The sequence below is a fragment of the Capra hircus genome, chromosome 8 (assembly GCF_001704415.2).
Source record: "Capra hircus breed San Clemente chromosome 8, ASM170441v1, whole genome shotgun sequence".
NCBI lineage: Eukaryota > Metazoa > Chordata > Mammalia > Artiodactyla > Bovidae > Capra > Capra hircus.
Genome location: NC_030815.1, coordinates 23922940 through 23946737, shown reverse-complemented (window position 1 = coordinate 23946737; position 23798 = coordinate 23922940). Strand labels below are relative to the sequence as shown.

Here is a 23798-nt window from a genome sequence, read left to right as displayed (position 1 = left end):
GCGGCACCCTACTCCAGTACTTTTGCCTGGAAAATCACATGGATGGAGGAGCCTGGTAGGCTGCGGTCTATGGGATCGCGAAGAGTCGGACACGACTGAGTGATTTCACTTTGACTTTTCACTTTCATGCATTGGAGAAGGAAATGGCAACCCACTCCAGTGTTTTTGCCTGGAGAATCCCAGGGACGGAGGAGCCTGGTGGGCTGCCGTCTATGGGGTCGCACAGAGTCGGACACGACTGAAGCGACTTAGCAGCAAGGTCTATATGATAACTGAGTAGAATGTCTGTCTAACCAAGGTCACAACCTTGGTTTATTCCAGGTGAAAATGCCAATATTATTGAGAGGATGGTCACCCAACCAAACACCCTTTACCGAAATAATAAGCCATGGGTGCCTTAAGATGGCAATGATGATAACAGTGTACAATAATCCCCCTTCAGAAGATGTTATGAAGTCATGTTTGAAAGGACAGGCTCTCTCTCTGTCCTAAGACCCTGGACTTCCAAAGACTGGAAAGTTTGTAGCCATACAGGGGGGAAAACCAAATGGGCTCAGAAAGGGGTTGAACTTATGACCTCAGCTTCACCAACATTATCTCCACCAAACAAGCTCACCAAGAGAAAATATGTTCAATTCAGTTTAAGGTGACCCAGCCCTGAGGCCAACAAGAAACCTGAACACTGTATCCTATTACCTCTGCCCGCTTTTCTTTTCCAAGGGCTGAAAACAGCTACCAAAGCAGCAGTCAGTTGTGTAACTGATAACTGTTTTGCAAGAAAGCGCACGTGAGGATGGCCAATGCTCATGGCTGTTTGAACCATGGGCACACCACAATAGGTGGCCAACTAGAATAAAGACACTCGAGGCTGAACAGCAAACAGCAACAAGGTCCTGCTAGGTGTTGGCAAAATTCTCAACCACGAGAGTGAATTGGAGGCTCTCATCAGACCCCAACAGCAGAATCACAGTAAAAATCACTCCATTGCGTGTGAAGTGCTATTACAAGTATGGCATCTCTGTAACAACCTTAAAACAGAAGTACATTTTTATTCCCATCTCACAGATGAGAAAACCAAGTGACAAGAAAGGTTAAGGGTTTAAGGACTAGGAGTGGCAGCTCTGGGATTCGAAACCAAGCCTTTCTGACTCCAGCATCTGTGGGTTTTGTCCCCATAATATACTGCATTTAAAACAGTAGCAGAATAAGGGAATTTTGGAGAAAGAGGCAGTAGAGAGTGACAATGTAGCAACCCCCTTGCAAGCCAAGAGGTTTATTTACAGTCATTCATTCAACATTTTTGGAGTCTTTGTTCCGTCTCTACTAGGAATTATACCTGTGCAACCTAGAGCCACTAAAACATCAAAGGATATCACATGGCAGGGCATGGAGGCAGAGTAGAGAGCAGCGAAATTCCAGAGCACACTCCAACAATGAGCAGGGAGAGGGTGCCAACCCCCAGGAAGCAGCAGCAGGAGGCAAAGAGACTCAGCAGGTGGCAATGGAGAGGTGACATTTGGTGCAAAGGTGGCAGATATCCTGTGTGGAAAAACCCCACAACCTCAACATGCAATAGGCTCTGGGAACAGGGCCAGGGACCCAACATGTTGGGTCCATACACATACCTGCATGGTGCATGTATTGTAGAAAGGACTGATCAGCTACAGCCTATTCACCTATTCAAATGATAGGCTCCAGTGTGGGGTGGGTCGGGGGGCGGCGGTTGATGATGAGGGATGGCCCAGGGGCCACTTCAACACCCGTAGATCTTCAGCAACTTTGAAAATGCCCTTTCCAACCTGGATCCTAAGGGCCTGCCCCTACCTTGAGGAGGATGCTCTTGTTACCATATATAACCCAACCACTGTTTATCATGTACAGGCAGAAATCTGAGGGTAGAAGCAGAAATCTGAGAGTAAATTTTCAGTTCTCCACATCCAATAGTGCATTCCTTGGAAATACGAAGCCCTGCCACATGTCCCAGTTTGCCAAAGACAACCCACTGTACTCACATTGTCCTGGGATAATTCTCCAATGTTCCAGTTTGGATGGTAAGTGGTCACCTAACCCAGAAAACAATTTCTGGGGATATTAACAGCTCTACTGTCCTTCTGTGAACCTGCAGCATCCCAACTTTAGGTTGTAAGCCTTGAATGAAATATAGTGTAAAATTATGTTGATTAAGGAACTTTAAAGCAAAACATCTGTTACTGTCTTCTGCAACTCCTGTTGTTACATACAGCATAAGAAATAGTGTTCAAGTTAAACCAGTTTGGTGGTTGTTGGCAGAATATATGGCTTCCCAGAGATTTACTAGAGGAGTGAGTGATGAATTTCCAAGAGGGTCAGATACTGGGCAGTTTTCCCAAACTCACTTTAACACAAAACCTTTTTTCATAAAATGTCAAAAGAGGTCAATGTTTTACAAAATACTCCCACATTTTCACTCAACAAATATAGGTACCTAGTTTGTCCAGGAATTGTTCTCAGCAGTATAACAAGACAAAGCCTTTGTCTTCATCAGGCTTTCATTTCAGTTGGTGGGGGGAGGGGTGGATAGGAAATAAACCTGTAAACAAGCATACATTATAATGTGGAAAACAATGATCTATTCCCCCAATGATGGATATTCAAAATAAAGACCACAACAGTCATCCATTCTGACGAATATTCACGAAGCAACCTGTCTTCAGACAAAGATCTGTGTCTGTCAAAAGCCATGAATTGATGGGCACCTTATTTTCTGAGTAGAAGTCTCCCGTAACAAGCCTCCCCCTTTGAACTGAGTGTACTTCCTTTGTCATTAATATATATGTGCCTTTGGGGGGAGTCCGTCTGCCTTTGGCTTTTGTTCGTGGACTAGATTCATAACACGTGCTTTTAATACTCTTTCGTGTCCTATCTAGATGGAGGTATTATTTAAAATAGCATCCCTTTCCAAAGAAATGTGTATAGTTGCCTAGCACTCAGGGGATAAATTAGAACAAATGGAGACTTACTACACTCCATCCCATCCCCTAGAGCTGGGACACGGGACAAGGAGGTGCTTTAAAACACCCGCACACACACACACAAAGCTCCTACCCTTTGATTCTGTGCAGAACAGAGACTCATATTTAAATGAATAAGCTAAGTTAAAACTTTCCCTCCTGGAACAAAGCAAAAGGAAAGCCTCTTTATGTTGCAGGGGCTATAGATGCCAGGGGCTGAGCCTGTCCCAAAGCTTCCCTCCGCTGCTCAAAAACTAAGCCAGCTTGCTGCATTTAGCACTTCTCCCCAGACCACCCACCCAGACACGGATACACAAACCACATGTGTGAGGAATGCTGTTCGGCTAGGAAATCGGTATCAGTATTTCAGCCTTATTACTTGCACAGACGGCCCTTTTAGTGCGACTCATTTGTTTTATCTTTTCAATAGCTTTGATTATTTTCTTTTAATGGCCTGGATTTATCCTTTTCTACCCTTTTGAAACTTCAGAGCTCAGCAGTGGGGGCTACATGTGCTGGGAGACACGTTACCAGGCAGAAGGAGCAAATTGCTTTGCCTTCACGCACCACCATCTCCCTGTTCCCTGTGGCCACCTCTTCTGTGCACATGATCCCAATGCCCTGAGTTATTATCAACGTGGACTCAGGAGCCTTCTCATTCCAGCAGTAGATTATTTTTGTACGGCTATAGGGCCCAGTTATAATTAATGGAGTGTTTTCTCGTTTGTGCCTTGTATCTCTCTCCCTAGCGCTTGGGAACCACACTGGTTGCCCTTTTCTAATTAAGGGGAAATTAAGACCAAGAGGCTGCACCGACAGCCCAGGGCAAGTTAACAACCTCTGGAAAAGACTGGAAATGCCTCCAAGAGGAAGAGGCCACATAAACAGGAAGGTGTGGATACTATTACCGGGTGGAGAAAGCAGAAGCATTGAAATGTGCTCAGGCTTTTCTAGCTGGGTGGTATGCTGAGCAAGGGAACCCATAAAATACCCTTAGTTGCTCCACTAATCAGAACAAATGAGTCCATTCGTTTTGGACACTGTATCCCCAAATTCCCAAGCAGAGAGGTCTGGGCGTCAGGCCTCACTTCAGCTGCCATCTCTCTCTCCAGGACTCCCTGGGTATCCAAGTGGGAATGTGATTCTGCGTGGCGTGGGGCGGTGGAGGGGGGTGCGGAAGTTTGGGGGGAGACTGAGGTTCAGTGCACTTTCCATGTGAGAGCACTTGGGAGACAACATCCTGTCTTCAGCAAGCCCAGGATGCTTACCCTGACTTTCTCCATGTTGGAGAAAATGCAAGGCCATTATTTTAAAATAAACAAATGAATAGCTAGGCTGAAACAAAGGGAAAAGATAGTCCAATTCAAGCATGGTCATTAGAAAGCTTAGCTGTCAGATGAGCCCATCTGGGACTGAGGCTTCCACACCTAAAACCAGTTGCTGGTTGATAAGATACAAAGCAGTCCACTATCGTCCCCTCAAGGGCTTGTCACCTGAAGATAAGGTTTCTCAAATCTGACCTCTCTCTACTCTTAAGCAGCATTACATAGAGCATTACATCCAATCCCTTGGTTCCTTGCCAAACCAAAAGCATTCTCTGCTCTCTGTTGATGTAGTCTTTCTCCTTCCTGTCTAAACAAGGTAGCATTTCTTGCCGCTAGAGTAAATTCAAGACCTTTGTTAAGTTTGTAAACAGAACCCCCCAGAGAAAAAAGGGGAAAAAGAAAAAAATACCATGCACAAGTAACTTGGTTTATTCCAAGAATGTACCCTATCATTTCTTGCCCAATCTTTGCAGAGCTTAAAAAATGTACTGGTTTTAGGACACAGAATATGGTGCTAGACCCTGGGGACTCAAAGATGAATGGAGCAAAACTGTGCCCCCAGCTGTTTCTCATCTCACCATTCATTCTTCCTTAAGACCAGCATCACTTGTTGAGAAAGGCTGGGGGCTCATTTTTCTTGTATGCAAAGGGAAACCAAATCTTGGTCAAATGACTCTTAACAAATCAGGAAGACTGTACGCTGAAAAGAAAATGGAGCCACAACAAATTTGATATGAATTTAAGTAAAACACCTATTTCTGTCCATCTGTACTTACATTTCAACATGGGTTTTAGAGATGGGAAATACATCTTAACGAATGCCTTGTAGTTCACATAGTAGCATCTACACACACATACACAGTGTATCTTTCAACATTACTACACATACACACTCCATTAAAAAAAGATACTGACAGATTTATAAAACGTACTGGCCTTGCACTGTTAATTTCAAGAATACAATTACTTAATTTATTTTTGCACTGCATGGTAGCTCTAGCCACCGTTAGGGATCTGTCAGCATTTCCATCATAACTCTACTTTCAGAATACTGGCGTACAAGTGCCAAAATACATATTTACAGTTTACAGACAGTGGTGGCTTTGTCTTCCTTTGACTTCTTCAATGCATCTTTACAAGGGATACTCAAGGATGGCAGTGCCTACATAATAAAAAAGCATCATAGAAAACAAAAGAGGTCAAAAGATGTAGACTTCCAGTCCAAGACTAGACTAAACCATGGGAATTGACTCCTCAACATTCACTGCAGTTGTAGCAGTCTGTACATTATACTCATAGCTTTAGAGCAATAGTCCAAAGCACGATTTTAAGATATGTGTACGTATGGAGTACACAGCATTAGTACACAAAAGTGCTAAGGGTGGAAAGTAACAAGCACACAGCAAACTTCTCCAGAGCAGATCACCTCGAGTGAGAAAAGTGAACACACACCATCCAATAGCAACACGGGCCATTTCCAACACAAAACATGCGACTCCGTTACCTAGGGACACCTAAAACATTTTAAGAATAAAGCCTCTCTCAAATAGAAGAATGTCAACTTATTCACACGTGTGGGGCTCTAAATAGTACATGGGATGGTATGCAAGCTGAAACTTTTTTTTTAAAGAGTAGCTGAGTCTGTAAAAGTTACCAGCAGAAACATTTTTGGTAGAAGACGTGTTTAGTGGAAGAAAACCAATTTTATTGGTTCTTCCCACAAAACAGGTGGGTAATTATTCAGATTACAGCAATTTGCTTTGCAATTTAAAAATGTTTGGGACACTCTCCTAGGAATTTTTTCTCCTAGAGATTTTGTCTCCTGATCTTAAGTTCTTATGTTCTTCCCTACTTTGACACAATATGCAAGCATATATAGACATATCTATTTGTCTACATAAAGAGATGTGGATTATACTGAAGAAACAAAATAGCTGCAGGCATTTTTGTTGCTAACATGCCTGCTATAAACTAAGCATATCTTTTTCTAAATATCCAGCTGCAAAACCAGAGGCAAATGCTAATTGATAAGGGGAGGGGAGGAAGTTCTGTACATAAATTTTTTTTCCTTTGAATTGCTGAGGGAAAATTTAAAGTTTATTATACTCTGGTTGGCTTAAACCATATTCACACTCACCCAATTAATTTTATTGGAAACATCTATCTAGCTATATATATATATATATATATATATATATATACACACACACACACAAAAGAAATTAAACCCTGCCATTTTCCCTTCATGCTTAAAAAAAACAGAAGCCACTGTTAAAACACACATGTCAAAAATATCTAAACAGGTTCCAAAGGTGAGTGTACATAAGCTTGGCAGAACTCAGTGGGTTTCTAAGTATAACTATTAGAATTTAATTGAAAGGGGGTTTATCATTTCTGCATTTAAAAATCAGATGAGAGCAAGAGTTCAACTTCTAAAAAAAAATTAATGACTCTTATCCTATTGGAATTTCATGGAAAACTCATTTTTCTGTCTCCGTGAAGGGTTAAATTTTCCTGAATTTTATCCATTGCAGACAATATTCTGAAGACATTTGCTTTATTACCTAAATTTTAGGCCTAAAGTTTATCACTGTAATAGCTTCCCTTCTTACTATCCCTTTTGTCTGCTTACGTCTTATGTTAACCAGTTTCTTGGTCAGTAACCTAGGGAACAAAAACATCTTTACGTTGCCAAATCACAGTTTCGGTCACACAACTTAGACACAAAAATAAAAATGGCCCATACTACATATATACATTTCTAGTTAAACTGCACAGATATTTTAGTTAAGCTACATACATTTCTGGCTTAATTAGAATGTGTGAATTAACATTTAGAAAAATTTCAAGAGTTTTAAATGTTGTGAACAATTCCATATAAGCATTGTCCGCCCCTTTCACCTGTAAAGTTAGAAAAGAAACAAAACACAACTAAAACCACACAATTCATCAGTCACCTGACGTTCAAAATAACTCGAAGTTCCTCTGTAATTAAACAGCGAGAAGTGGACTACGAAACAAATGCTTCAAGGATGGTCCTGCCAATCATAGAAGTCATAACATTATTGAAAAAGTACATTTGTCCTCAGCGAGGATGCTTTTGAGAAGTAATTTACAAGGAGCATGGCTGTATTATAATTTTTTTAAAGGAAAAAAATAGTGTCTTTGGATAGAAAAAACAATGTAAAAAAAAATCCCCTTTTTAAAATGCAGAAATAACTCCATTATCAATCTCCATTTACATTCCTGCCCAAAAGAATGGGTCTGGAAAGACCATTTTCTGTACAGACCCTAGTTAATCTCTGTATGAAAAGACAGCATCTGGCGTGGGAATCAACAAGGGAGATACCGGTCTATTAGCACACATAGAGACTTTCTTAAGGCTGATCCAGTGAACGAACCTTTGGATCCAGAAGTATTTCTTCGTTTTCTTTTCTTTTCAGTTGAATTCCTAGCACAAAAACTTGGTGCTGAGCTGTTCGTATTTTGCATGTCTCCATTTATGGAAAAGATGGAATAATGACACCAAAAGTACTTTGGGTTTTTTTTTTTTTTTCTTTTAAAAATAATTTGCTTTCTTTTGCATGCCACAGGACAGATTTCTAGTTTCGAAACAGGGTACATCAAGAACAAAGATATCCCCCCTCCCCAACCATCTTTATTGTCACCAATACAAGAAATCCTTCTGGAAACATAAGCAAGTGACTAAATAGGTATCGAACCACTGAATCTACAAGTTAATACATAATCTGTTATGGCAGAATAATCAAGAGTTTTCCCCCAAAGAAAGATTTTAATTTTTCAAATATAAAAGAGTCTAAGAGGATCATATGAGAACAAACAAAAATCTCTTACTCCAGGTCTGACGGTAAAGATGGGTGACACACTGGCAGCTGAAGAAAGCGGAAACTCTTACTAATAAATAGATCCAAATTAAGAATTTCTACAACATTTCTTTAGAAAACAGAATCAGAATTCCTTTTTTTTTTTTTCAAATGATGATCCTGTGGAATGCATTCACTTCCATATTTATCTAATATCATAACAGTGAAACAGACACAAGGATGTTGATGAGAGCTCAACAATGTAGGATGCAGGACGTTTACAGGTACACGTTTGTTTAAAAGTCCTACAGGTTTATTGACTAAGGCTAGACAGCAATTCATATGATCCTATTTGGTGCATTTACTACCATGGTCCAAGATCATTCATTATATGGATACAGCCAAGGACTGTAACTTTCAGGGAAAAAAAGACCACAAAGGAGAAAATCAGGGTGGCTATTTGGTCCCCCCAGCTGATCATTTGTGTCCTGGAACTGGAAAAAAAGGTGGAAAATACAGACTGCAACGAGTTAAGGGACTTGGAAAAAGTTGCTGGAGAGTGGCACGGTATACGGAGTAAGGTCACTGGGCTTGGGATGGCAAGGGCGCTGCATTGAAAGAGCATCCACGGGACCGAGAGATTAGAACGTCTTGTGGTGTCATTCCCTCAACGACGCTATAGTATGCGATTAATAAATAGATCAGTTATGTAATAAGGCAGTGTGTTGAATATGCATTCGTCCTGTGGAATGAGCCACCACAGAGAGAGACACGTGATACCATACACATTCTTTAAGTTTTCTCGTGTTGTGTTTGATCTGTTTGTTTTCAAGGCTATCCAGGCTAACTCTTCCCAGGGATTTCCTTGGAGAGAAGAGTGGTCCACTGAGGCTGGTTTGCTGAACCTCTCCTTTATCAAGAGATGATGACTGGCTTTAAAGAAAAATAAAGCTGAAGGTTGTTTGCTTTTTATTTTTTTCCCTTTTGGTTGCATCATTCTGAGTGTTTTCATATAAACAAACAAGGAAAAAAAAATCACAACCAAAAAAAAAAAAAACCAATAGTTTTTGATGCATCCAGTTGTTGTATCCTCAAGATGTTCCAGATGTTTCCAGGTAACTCTGTAGTTTACGAACTGTGGTTTTGTCCAGCGAGCAAAGGTCAAAATCAAATGTTGTGTTTGTGATATGAAAGTGTCCAGTTTCTTCTATAAGGTTCACAATCTAGAGAAGTGAAGAAGAGAAAGTTTAGGCAATAAGCAATAGGCATCAAAATGCAAAAGGAGACGGAGAGAGTCAAATATGGAACCCAAGGGGTTAAGAGACTCATTTATAGAAAGAAGGTCCCATATTATTGATGGCACCAAACTACCTCTTAGCCAATTTGGTAGGTCAAAGGAACGTTAACCCTTTGAACTTCTCAATGAGAGAAGATTACCTGTTCTCATCATTCATATTCTTTAAACTGATTCCTAACTTTTAAGTCATCAACAGATTATTTTACTATAGGGGTGGGAGTGAGAATGGGTAGTTAGTGGGAAATACAATTTCAAGACCCTTTTAATAATTAGTTACTGACCCAAAGGACAGTGGCTGTACTTAACAGATGAAAGGGAATTCCAGCCTAGGAATAACAACACTCCTTATAAAAATATGTACATGCAGAACACATATCAATATAATGATCATTTTTCTTTCTGATTACCTTATTGTTGAAAGTTTAGAAAATGCAATAAACCCACCAAAAAAAAAAAAAAGAAAAGAAACCATTTCCATTTCCACCTCCCTAAAGATATGGGTAGTGACTACAGAGGGGCTCAAGGAAGACTTCTGGGGTGCTGGGACTGTTTCATTACTTGATTTGAGTACTGGTGATGAAAGATGCATTCACTTTGTTAAAACTGATCTAGCTGCACATTTTGTTATGCTTCCACAAAAAATAAATAAAAATCTATATTCATTCCATCAGTCATGTTCAGTGGATGGCCTTGAGTATTTATTTGGAGGTAATAGGTATTATCTACAGAAAGAAAGGATGCCTTTGTCTCCCCATTTGGAACAGCTCTACCTCATTCCTTGAATTGGCTCCAACTTCCAGAAATACGATCAACAAAGTGGTGACAGAGGCACTGTTGGTTTTGCCTGGTTTTCAGGAGGACACTTTCTAAGGTTTCAACACTAACAATGATGTTGGTTATCCTGGTATGTGTCTTTCTATTCCTATTTTACAAATAATTTTATCAGAAATAGATACTGTGCCTGGGTAGTGTGGGTTTTAGGTATGTTTGTTGTGAGTAAATTGGAATGGAGGGAGGTTAATTTTAGCAAGCTTTGTGAAGGAAAGAGGAAAATCACCACCAAGATGAAAGAAAAACTATTTGTGCAGAGAAACCAACTGGCAACCCATTTGGCTTATTTGTAGTTGTCTGTTATCCTCTATCACTTGCTTCTGTCCTTTTTCAATCATCCTAAGAGGAGTAATTTTAATTATTCAGTCTATTATTTATTCAATGAAGTTTTAGATTACCTAATCTGGAGTTGAAAACAGCAGAATGGAAACTTTTGACCTTCTCTTCTTACAATTAGTTTTCTTCAAAAAACAGTAAATTTGCGAACTGTTCCCTATGGGTCAGTGGCTCTCAATAGAAAATGCGCTCCCCATTCCTGACATATTTGACTGCCACAGAAACATAAAAGGCACAGTGAACCTCAATCCAATTAATTGCACAACTCCAGACTGAGCTGTTATTGCCTTATTCAACTTCTGGAACTTTTTTTTTTTTAACAGATATAACTATGGGTTTAATAACAAAACCAGTTACTCCCCTTGCAAAATCATGACAGTCACAGCAGACTGCCTACCTCCTATTCATGTGTTCCTTCTTCTTTCCTAGCTGAAGCTTGACTTTCTGGGAGTGGCAATACACCCAGCTAAAACACTGGCCTCCCAGACCCACCTGCAGCACTGGGGAGACACTGCTATTCACAGTTTGTCAAAAGTCACTGGGCTTTTAGGAAAAGTTTCAGAAAGGTATGGACTATGGGCAGATGGCTTTTGCCCTCTGCTCCCTTCCTGTCTGGAAAGAAGATGCAACTCTGGAAGTGCAGCAGCTGTCTTCCCTTCATGTGGATGAATCAACGATGTGAAAGATGGCAGAGCAGAATGGCAATGAGTCTATGTCCTCAGCTGCATCTTTTAAGCCACCACACCAACCACGAATCACTTACCTCCAGGCCTATTATTATATGGGATGGCAGGGAGGCAGGATGCAGGGGTAGAGAGGGAGCCTTATTTGCTTAAACCACTAGACTCAGAGTTCAATTATACACATCAAGAGATTATCTGAAGGCCTGTTTCTGATTATGGTTAAAGTACGACATTCACGTAAGAATTTATCAAGCTAGATCTTATTTACACTAAAGATCTAAAATGAACTCTCGTTGGATTTATTAGTTAATAGTTACAGGATAAGTCACCCCCATACATCTATATGCATAGAGAAACACGCACACACAGCTATGTCCACAAATAAAGCCTTTCAAGGCAATCCAATACTTACTATATATTTATCATTAATTGAATTAACAGTACTTTCCAGAGTAAATTATCTTTTTTGCTACATTGATTAGAAATACTAAAGACTAACTGAAAATGTGTAAACTTCAGTACAGCAACAAACAGCCCCTTCAGAGAGCTCTTTGAGGGTGGAAACAAATAGCCTTTCAATTTATGCAATAGAAGCAAGTGACAATTATCCCAGAGTGTGGCTCCTCTTCTCAATGAGCAGGCCAGCAGGTAAATGCCCAAGCATTCAGAACAGAGAATCCTGAATTTGGCATATTGAATCCTGACTCTTTTCATACTGTTCATGGGGTCCTCAAGGCAAGAATAGTGAAGTGGTTTGCCATTCCCTTCTCCAGATCATGGCATCCAGTCCCATCACTTCAAGGCAAATAGATGGGGAAACAATGGAAACAGTGACAGACTTTATTTTTCAGGGCTCCAAAATCACTGCAGATGGTGACTGCAGCCATGAAATTAAAAGACACTTGCTCCTTGGAAGAAAAACTATGACCAACCTAGACAGCATATTAAAAAGCAGAGACATTACTTTGCTGACAAAGGTCCATTTAGACAAAGCTGTGGTTTTTCCAGTGGTCACGTATGGTTGTGAGAGTTGGACTATGAAGAAAGCTGAGTGCCAAAGAATTAATGCTTTTGAACTGTGGTGTTGAAGAAGACTCTTGAGAGTCCCTTGGACTGTAAGGAGATCCAACCAGTCAATCCTAAAGAGATCAGTCCTTAATATTCATTGGAAGGACTGATGCTGAGGCTGAAGTTCCAGTACTCCGGCCACCTGATGTGAAGAACTGACTCACTAGAAAAGAACCTCATGCTGGGAAAGACTGAAGGCAGGAGGAGAAGGGGACGATAGAGGATGAGATGGTTGGATGGCATCACCAATTTGATGGACATGAGTTTGAGCAAGCTCCAGGAGTTGGTGATGGACAGGAAAGCCTGGCAGTCTCAAAGAGTCAGACATGACTGAGCAACTGAACTGAACTCATCCCGACTCTGCTCTTTGAATGACATTGGACAGAACATCAGAACCTCTGAGCCTCAATTTCCTCATCTGTAAAATGGGGACAATGCCACCCATTCTACCTATCATGCAATGTTGTTTAGAGGATCAAATAATATACAGAACATGAAGCTTCTTTATAAGCTGAAAATTGCTGCACAGATGAGGGCAACATGATTATGACTACCATGTAGACATAAACTTATCCTCAGTTATCCAGGAGGTAACCACACAGCGCATGAGTTTTCACACCCAGTGCTTTTTCCTCTGCCCCTCATTGACTGTTGGCCATTTCATCAGCACTAAAACAAATGAAGCAGGGAAAATGCCAGAAGCTAAACGTCAGAAAAGATCTTCTTGAAATTAAAAAAAAAAAGTTTAATAAAAGTTTGTAGGAGGGAGGAAAGGAAACAGGGAGAATAGCAGCTGAAGGAAAGTAGTTGAAATAACAAGGGATTTCCCTGGAGGGTCAGTGGTTACGATTTTGCCTTCCACTGCAAGCAGTGCGGGTTCAATCCCTGGTCGAGGAGCTAAGATCCCACGTGACTCATGGCCAAGAAATCAAAACATTAAACAGAAGAAATAGTGTAGCAAATCCAATAAAGATGTTAAAAATGGTCCACATCAAAAACAAACATATCTTTTTAAAATGAAAAACTAAAACCAAAATGTGGGGGTAAAGAAGCAGAGTCCTACATTTTCCCTTGAAAATGACAGGTTACTCACCATTGTAAGAAAATAAAATTCTGTGACTCAATCTAGTTGCTCACTAATTACTAAACAATAAATAGAAGACAGAATAATAAAAATACCTTCTAGAAAAGGCCACTTGGTTTTAAAGCAAATAAACACATTTACTCACTAGGATATTCAACCCTCTCACCCCATGGGCACTGTACTATCTTGTAGGTTCCGGGGCTTTGATTACAGCTCTCCTGCCCCCTCCACAAACAGCACACCCCACCCTGCCTGCAGCCACAAACACACAAAGAAACGAAGGGGATCTGATCAATCTCACTAAATGAGCCCTGCATTTTTATGGGAGCTTGTAAGAATGCATCAAGGTGGAGGCAAAGACAGCCTTAGAACAGTAGCAGTGCCAACAGATGGGGTGTTCAGGACTATTTGCCAATGGGAACAGCATTAATGATTTGAATTATTAGAGCATGAATCTACACCCTCAATTAAGTAAAGACTTCATAAAGAAAAATAAATGTGGGTTTCTTTCCAGGAATCCTGATAGTTAGAACATCAGAAACAGAGCATTAACATGCTTTATGGTAATGGCATAAGCCACACAGCCCACAGACACCACCCCGCTGGTCTCTGAAGGACGCCCTGCTGCCATGCCATAGGGTTCCCCGATCTGCAAGTGCACATGGTGCCACCCTGGTGTCGTTACCTTGCATCATACTGCAATGATGAGTCTAACTCCAAAATAGTAGTAATAATAAAAGACAGAGTGACTGCAGAGCGGAAAGCAGGCAAGGGCACACGGTATGTTACAGGTAGTGAAAGAGGAAGAGCATGTAAATGGCTGAGCCCATTCTTCAGATGATGGTGGTTGTGAAAATATTTGTGATGGATTATTTCCTGCCACATCAGCTTTGGAGGGGGTATGATGCAGGTTTTTTTTTGTTTGTTTGTTTTTAAGGGGAAAGATCCACTTGTTTAAGTCTATGGCTTCTTCCCCCAACCCTGTTTTATAAAAGTCATAAAAAATTATAAAAAGGTAATAAATTATTTGTAGTCTGATTTACATATATGCATATATGTATGTATGTATATAGGCTTCCCTGATGGCTCAGCGGTAAAGAATCTGCCTGCAAAGGCAGGAGATGCGAGTTTGATCCCTGGGTTGGGAAGATCCCCTGGAGAAGAGAATGGTAACCCACTCCAGTATTCTTGCCTGGAAAATCCCATGGACAGAGGAGCCTGGCGGTCTACAGTCCAGAAAGTCCCCAAAAGTCAGACACAATTGAGCGACTAAACACACACACACACATACACACACACATATATATTTTTTAAAGGATTCTTTTTACCCAAACAGCCTCTTCACTGAGTAAGAAGTCATGAACAAGTTTTGCTTCTGTCTGGAGGGGAGTCAGGGCTGGGGTGAGCTAGGTCTTCCTGCAGAATGGCCCCTGCTGTGCGGACAGGGAAGCCCCCTCTATGGCTGTGACAACATGTGCTCTATTGGGGTTGGGAAGTGGGACATCAGGCTCCAGTCTTCAAGGAATTCTAAAATACACCAGGAGATTCTCCAGGGTGGAGAAGATCACTTTCGGGAAAACACTTCTCAGGAAGAATTCTCCACATTGTTATAACACTCTGCCATACCATGTACTCCCCATCTCCCTAAAGAAAATTCTGAGTATAATAGCTGTTGCCTAAACTGCTGAACCAGCCTCTAAGGAAGCCCTGGTTTTCCTCAGAGGTTATTTTTTTCCTCCTGAGGAGGATGCAAGCCCAGACTCAGAGCTGGAACTGCAAGAGAGTTTAGAAGTGTTCAATCTCCCTTTCCAAATAAATGTTAAACACGTGGTTTAAAGAAGAATGAAATTATTAGTCAGTCCAAGGTACTGACATCTCTGGTTTTGACTGTGTCCACTGTACTACATTGTTACCTGATGGAAAAGGGCCTTAAGAACACAGCCTCTCTTGATCCAATGCTTTCTCTTCATTAACCTAGATGCCGGGTGCCAGTACTGCATGACCCCAGAGTAAAAAAGAGAGAAACCACTTTCTGTGGGCCAAATAAAAATGTCAGGCCAGATTTTCTGATAGGATGCCTTTCATAGGGAAAGAACTGGGATGGGATCCCGGGGTCACTAGAAATCCTGTCTCAGGTGCTGTGGTCTGCGTGGCAGAGAAGACGCAGACTCTGCGGAATGCAGGCCACAGGATGAGCAGCGCTCAAGGTGGGGAGTAACATCAGTGCTCAACAGTGCTATGCTTTACAATAGGAATTAATTAAGCAGTAAACCATGACAGGACATGCATCATGGTATCATAATCACAAGCCTCAGCTGCATTACAAGGCAAAAGGCCAAAGACTGGCAGCTTTCAACTGGCCTGGGAATGCAATTAGGTTGAAACGCTGTGGGCCCTGGAGTGCCTTTATGCCAGGTTAAAAATTCATAGATACCACTCTCTCCCTCTAGAATGCTAAAATAATCCACTTCCATGAAACTCTCCTGTTAAGCCACCTTCCCTCACAATGCTTTCAAAGGTCAAAATAAAGGGCAATGTGAGATTGGGAATGCCAATGACACCCCATGGTAAGACCCTGCCTGATGGCATAGTATCCTCGATTCACTGGCTGGCTTTCTGTAAGAAGGGGGTCCCAATGCTGCTCAAACATCTATCTTGCTCTCCTGTGAGACACGATTTAGGTCCAATTTGTTCAATAATAACTTTATTAAGCTTTTCCACAGTGGTTCAGAGCTGGTGCTCAGGGAAAAATGGGAAAATCAGCTAAATAGATTTACCATAACCATTCAGGCAATGGGCCCCAAATAATTGCCAAGTGGCAGGCTAACTGACTAGTTTTCAGTTGTACAGAAAAAAATTGAAGAAAATACTCTTGATATACTAGGATATGTCTTAGAGCAAGCCACTCAGATCCTGCTCCCTGACCTATTACACACTTAGATAGACATGCAAGAAATGCAACTTATCGTCAATTAAGAATTATAGGTCTATAGTCTTTTGTTCAAGTCTGAAACTCTAGAAGGTTTAAAAAGCTTATCAGACCAATCAGGGAACTTGCAAAGTTTGAGAGTATGTATTTATAGATTTAACCAAAAATGTACACAGAATATAAATGTGACTATCAGCCATTAAATATTAAAAACACACACACATATACACACAGCTGGGGTAGATTAAGTACTAACATCAAGTTATTTGAAAGCAGTCTTTAAAAAAAATTCAAACAGCAAAATAATCTACAAACCTACCCTGGAATTTAGAACACAACCTTCACTTTGAGTATTGAAGAAAAATTATTTTATCTTTAATTTTTGATGCAATGGGCACACATACTGTAACCGTATGAAAACTAAAAACCACCCTCCTTCTCAAAACATCAAATTGTACTAATAGAAATGTCCCCACTCTAAAGTATTCCACAGTTGAGTTCATAATAACAGAATGTATGTTAAACAAGATAAGACAAAAGAGGAAAATATTTATTTTCCTTAGAATAGCATTGGCAAAGGTTACTAAACTGAATCACAAATGTTTACAGCACTTGACTGCAGTTCTTATCACTGTTTTCCCATGAAACCAGAAGCCTGGCCCCAAAGGTTTCTGCATTCCTCCCATCCCCTCCGTCAGCCCACATGACAGCATCAGACGGCTTGAGATCAGTATATTGCAGCATCGTCACTTCCCCAAGTGCCCCGTTTTCATTGTCTGTGGCACCAAGGAAGCCCCAAAGCAGACTTCCAGGTAGCCTTGGAAATAAGCCTCCTCCCCAAATAGTCTGCAAGTGGCACTGGCCTGGAGAGCATGAGGCCAGGGTGGCCTCCAGGTGCTGTCACACCAGCGCAGGACAAACCAGACCTCCAGGCTTCTGGAAAGGGTGGTGTTCAGAAGCCTTCCTCACCTGCTGCAGAATGTGTCTTTCCCTCAACGTCATCAGCCTTCTGTGAAGCTCTACCAGTTCATCGAGGTATGCCTGAAAGAGAACGGTATGCCCCCAATGACAAGCATTTAGGAAGCAGTTCAAAAATAAAAGGATCAACAAAGTAAGAACATACCAGAGGTGGTTAGATGTTGCACATTCTACCCTCTACCCTAAGCTGTGTGGATGCACTGCCCAAGGCCTTTGCAGACCAACTCTCCTTTGGCCAACCAGTACTTTTTCAAGGCAGCTTTTTTTACAAAAAAGGGCAATTTGTGAACTTATTTGCTCCCAAGTAAACAGGATTAACCCTCTCCCAACAATGCCTCTAAAGAGAGAAAAGGAATTCAATGAAAAAAAATGTGAGCTTAAGCATATTATCACAGTACATATTCTTTTTTCCAATTAATCTTCCATCTTAGGCTTTTTTCTCTTAGTTATAATGTTTCTAAGTTTGAACATGGAAGTATCAATGCACATTACTGATTACGTAATTACGGCAAATTGGAGGGGGTGGGGGGAAACCTCTCCTGGTCATATCTAACATGGCCAGTGAACAGCAAGTAACAGGACAGAAGAATGTCTTACAAAAAATAGAGGTCACTATCCAAATCAGCATCTGGCTTGTCAAGAGTTCCCCTGAAAAAGGCAGAGGTACACCTTCATGTGCTCAGACTCGTGTCTTTGTCAGCATAAACGTGGGGTATTCTTTGTGCCATTTTCAATGAAAGCAAATAAAGGTTTGTGAAGCATTATCCAGGCCTACCCCGATCCTGCAAAGCATGTGAGGACCCTGCTTACAACAGGACACAAACCCCCAACAACTCTTGAAGTCAGATTTTGGATGCGTGACTGCACACAAGGGGGAAACACACTGCACTGCGATCAGATGTCCTGCTCACTCAAGTCTGAGGTTCCTGAACCCTCCACCTCCACCACAGCTCTCTCACCTCCTAATCCCATGTGCCCGAAATCCCTTGGCAATCATGGATAGCAAAAGGCCAAGTTTATCTTGTTTACTGGAGATGTAAACAAGACTTGGAAAATAAACTACAAAGCACTGGGAAGAAGCGCCTGTCATTTGGGGATTTCAGGCCCTTCTGATGAAGAAAATGAAATGAGAACCAGCAAGAATGATCAAGGGAAACACAAAGAAACAAGAGTGTCAGCGCTACCTCACTCACAGTAACAGGCTAGAAACCTACCTTGTCACATTCGCCGTTCTTTATTTGCTTATCTGATTTGCTTTGCTTTATTGGACTTTTCACTTCAAGAATCTAGGGATCAAAGAGAACACAGTTAAATTTGATTGCTAGCACTGCTTGGCTAACCTGCCACATAAACAAAGGCACTATGAATGAAATGCATAATAACATCACTTTCCAAAGGGCATTTTTCCTCCTCACACTTTATTTCTTCTCCTCTAATCTGAGTTTCTCTGGGAAAATAAACTACTTATATCTGAAATGCTGAGTCAGGGCAATAGAACTTAAAAAAAAAAAAGTGAGGATAAGGAAATTCATCTAAGCTTCCAAGGCTGCTTCTCTTTAGTGACAACACTCTCACACATATGCACAGCAGCTGAGTTGTAGTAGATTACAGTCCCCTCTGGCAAGAAATGTTTCTTATTCATCCTGTTGTTTCACATGACTACCCGTGTTCAGTGCAGTAAGGATAAGACAAACACTCAAATACCCTTTCTAGTACCTGCCTCTTGGATTCTACAAAGTACTCCTGTCTACTAAATTGAGGAAGGTTTGGAAGCGAAGGTGGCCACCACACTGGCTTCTCCCAACTTGGAATCCTCCTACTCAAGAAATAATAGAGCCAGGACCATTTTCTGTATTCTAAGAAATAATGTGTTTACCCATGATAAAATCCCCAGTGCCTTTCCTTTGATCTGAACCAATTATAGCTTAGGTTATGAACAGCAGTTTTGCATACTGTTCAGACGGTGGGGAGTTACATTTCTAATTAACAAAAAGGAGAAATACATTATTACTTAATAAACACAGTTGATTAATTAGAATTTTTAAAATTGAGAATTATGCTTAAAGAGAACCACTGAAATTACTGATGAGAGTTTACAGACATATAAAAACATAAAGGCAAAGGTAATTTGTCTTTTTCATTATATTCTCATTATCAAGTGAGTTACAATCTGAAGCTAATACTGAGGAAGAAAATGCCAAAAAAGAAGATATTGAAGAAGTTTACTCTGCTTTAGCAAACACACACACAAGCCTCACAGTTCTGTTCAAAGGTCTACCACTTCCAAAATGCACAGAAGATTTTTAAAATGAGTCCACATTTATTTTGTAATTTAACTTGCAGAGAGAGCATTGACTGGGCTCAGAAACCCAAGTTCAGGTACCAGCCCTATCATTCAGTGTTTTTTGAACTTTGACAAAAATGAGACAAATAAAATGAGAGCTAGGAGCAAGGGAGCATCCAGGTTCCCATTTAGCCATGGAATTTTCTACTGCTAATAAGTATTTTACTTGCTGAGGATGACATTCTAGAAAAGACTAAATACTTCTCAAAAGGAATACATATTCATTTGAATTTAGGAAAATGTATAAGAAGTGAGCTCCTAACAGCATCTTGCCTGAGAATAGCCTTTCTTCCTTCGTTTTTAAGATTAAGATACCAGATGACCAACGTGACCGGGCTAATTTCAAACATAATACTTCTGGCAACACAAGGAAATTACTTAATCGCAGAGGCAAAGCAATAGCTTTTAGTAAAGGAAACCAAACACCCCCACTACATGCAGAACTCCCTTCTCTATGTTGGCTGGAAACGGGACCTCGAGGGAACGTTCGTTCGCACTGAGACCTAGGAGTAAGTAGGTCAGTAGATGGCACTCCTCGCCAACTCAGATACAGGGCTGGGCCAAGCAGAGCCGATCTGCTGTGAATGCAGGCAAGAGGAAAAATACAGCCCCTGTCTGCCTGCCTTGTGCATTAGAAAACTGAATTTTGTTCCCATCCCATCCTTCCCCTGAGTACCCCGCCATTCCCTGCCCCAAGTCATTGTTCTCTGGGGACCAAGTGACCGAGAACTCTCTATGGGGCACACAGAGTTGTGAACTAGGTTGAGAGAGTTCCACCACCTTCTCTTCAAAGCAGAAAATAGAACACGCAGGGCACTGAAATCCCATCCTACACATTCCATAAGGGCTGCGGCACAGGAGGCCCAATGACACTGAAATCCTGGTTTCTTTCTTCTGAAGCTGCAGAGGCAGGAACAAAAGCCCCGGGTGTCAGTGATCCGCCTCGAGTTACTGAGTGGCTGCCCAGAGAGGGCTCAGTTAATCTTCCTGCTTTGATCTCTCCCTGCTCCAAAATAAACAGCTTTGTCAAAACCTCATTCTGAGAGCTGATCCATGCTGAAGACAATTGTTTTATTTATGATCACTTCTTATCTTTAAGGAAACGACTCCAGAATAGAAAAATATGGCACCTTGTCTTCCACAGGCCGATTTCAAACCAGTTTAACTGGATGGACTCTTTGATTTCATTCAACACGCCTCGCAGGCTGATAGGTGATTTATGATATTCTGAATATTAACTTGGGTCCGATGGATCGCTTCCTTCCTTTGAGGCCCCTCCCTCTCCTCCCTCCCCTTCAATAGTTTCAGCCAAAAAGGATCTAGAATTTTGATTTTGTTTGAAATTCACATAAAGAAGTTTGAAGTTTAAAAAAAAAAAAAAGACTTTTGGTTAAAATGGCACAGCATTATTCCTCTCTATTAAGCTCTAGGGAGAAGAAACAGCCACCCAGACTGCTGAGAGGCACCAAGTATGCACGTGATAGTCTCTGAAAATAGAACCATGATGAGTTGCACTTCTATTCTTAATCTGAGGATCTGGCTTGAGAATCAGATTTTCAAGATTATTATTTTTCTGTATTCTTTTGTGAGGACTGACAACTCAATTACTCAGCAGATGGATTCTCTACCGCTGGGTCTTTGATGTTAACGATCACTAGTAGCTCCTAACAATACTCAGGTTAATTACTTGATTTGTTGACATATGGCTCTCTCTCTGTTCACTTTTTTTCCCAAGAATTAGAAATGTCTGACTCAATGAGCACTTTCTCTCTTCCCTAGTCCCTAGAAAACTGAGAAAAGGTAAGGAAACCATAGCTTTGCCTGGTAATTTATAGAAACTTTGAGACTATTATCAACCTACAGAGAGAGAGAGAGAGAATAGTGAAGGGATATGAAAGAAGAAGACTCAAGAGTCTGCCCATTTCACAGTTTGGCCTTCCTGGTATGTTTTCGCTTCTTTCACGTGAAATTTCAGATCATCTCCTCATCATCACTATCACACACACACACACACACACACACACACAACTAAACACACTCCAGTTCTAAGACACAGGTCCAAAGAGGAAAGCATCCTTGGGGTAAATATATGTACATATATATACCTATATTTCCTACCCTAAACTACATATATTTCCTACCCTAAACTAGTGAAAAGTGAAAGCATATGGACCTCCTTATTATCCTTATAGGTGTATGGAGAAAGTGACATATAACTGAGTATTCCTGACAGATTGATGACTCATATGTGTGAAGCTACATTTGTCAAATAAACATATGCCAAGAAACCAGCGGTATGCTATTTAATGGGCAAAAGTAATTTTTACCCTTTCTAGATAGATGGTACCATTTCAATTTTGTTTTGCTTTTTTTCATTTTGCCAGACAGTCAATTAAAAAAAAAAGTCTGACAAAGAATCTAAACCTTTCCCTGAAACCAGGGCCAGGTCAAGACTGCAGCAGGCCCAGGAAGAGACTATAGCGCAGTTCTGTCTGCAAGGGAAGACGGTGGCTTGTTGAAGCTGCATTTATTTAGCAAGCGTAGTCTTCACTCCACCTGGGAACAGTGCTGAAGGAGACTACTGTAGGGCACAAAAGCACATCCTATAATGCCCTGCACTCCTGGCCCTGCTAACGCCACCATCACCGGCCAGGAAGAATCCTAATTCCAATACACCACCCACTGGAAGCAGAAATCAGGCCTACATAGGTTGAAATTGAATATAAAAATATATTCAAGGTCCAAATGCTATTCTATTGACAGCTCCTATTGAAGCACACAATTACAAAAGAATCCTCCAAGTTATCTAGTCAGCCAGCCTAGGGCCCTTCTCAACTGACTGGCAATGATGGCTATGCCCGTGGTCCTCACTTTCCCTGACGTGCTTGACTTTGGAGTACTGGGCAGCCACACTCGAGGTGATGGCTGGCTGGGTCATGGGTATGGCTGGCCCTGGAGGTGGGGAGACACATGGACTGTGGGGAGTTAGGATAAGGAAGAAGAAAGTACAATTCCTTGCAGGCCAGCCTGTAATGGATGACAAGGTTGGGCCTGCAGTCACATGCAGGACACAAAGAAACTGCAGTTGAACTGTAACTGGTGAGGTAAAGAACACTGATATTATTCCTACTTAATAATGGAGGCTTTAAGCTGTAGATCAATTAAATGAGGAATTTTAAATTTTAAGAGATTTTTGCTTTATATGAAATTTGAAATGAAAAAGTCTTCAGCTATAAAAATCACATCTTCCCTATTAAAGAAAGATCACAAATTTCAAGGACAAGGCCATTTAAAACAACAGGTAGGACACCTGTGAAACAATAATGTTACAAACCACATTTTCAACTTAATATTCATATGGTAACTTGAATTAAGCAATTATTATGAGGTCTCATAGAATCTGTCTAAATAGGGTAAAAAGAATAACATGGTAATAGAGAATCAACCCAATGCATAATGAGGTTTTTTTTTACAATACTTGAAAACAGCATATTTTAGCAAGTGTTTAAAATAATCATTCATTTAACAAAAGTTCTTCATCACAGCTTTGCAAGCTCTGCCTAGACCTATCCAAATAACTATATTCTTTACTCTGATTATCAAATTAATAAGCTTTCCTTTAGCTGGATTTATAACAACAGTGATAATGACCATTGTCTACTCTATATTTTATCAATGATTCCTTACAATCCCAAGTGATAATCCTTTTTTCCCGGGTAAGCACAGAGGCAGAGCACCTATACTGACCATATATCATCAACTGTTTGCCAAGAGGTATGAACCATGCTTCATGCTCTTTACACGTACTTTTTTGTCACCTTCCCAGTAGCCCGTAAGGTAGACATTAATATCCCCATTTACAGATGAGAAAACTGAGGCTAAATTTAAAAAAATGTTTGTACCAATAAACTGCTTATAAATCAATAAAACAGAGAACCAGGCTTTATACTAGCTCCAAAGGTCATATTCTTCCCAATTGACAGGGGGGAAATATACAGAAATCAGGAGTAAATGGGCAACACTTTTTGTCACCATCCTGTCCTGCATCTATTAACATTTAACTAACTCATCCAAGGTCATACTTTTGTGACAACTTAAGTACTTTTACC

The 23798-nt window shown here is 40.8% G+C and overlaps 1 protein-coding gene across 2 annotated transcripts in view; it reads right to left on the bottom strand.

The window, feature by feature from the left end:
- The window catches only part of MLLT3 (MLLT3, super elongation complex subunit), a 277289-nt gene continuing 261311 nt past the window's right edge, over positions 7821-23798 (bottom strand). For both annotated transcript variants that reach the window (XM_018051913.1, XM_018051912.1), the window contains 3 exons: positions 18560-18631; positions 17337-17408; positions 7821-9362 (listed from right to left, as the gene is read on the bottom strand). In XM_018051913.1, the coding sequence (XP_017907402.1) occupies positions 9231-9362; positions 17337-17408; positions 18560-18631 (276 nt within the window). In that variant the 3' untranslated portion in view covers positions 7821-9230. The remainder of the gene's footprint in view (positions 9363-17336; positions 17409-18559; positions 18632-23798) is intronic.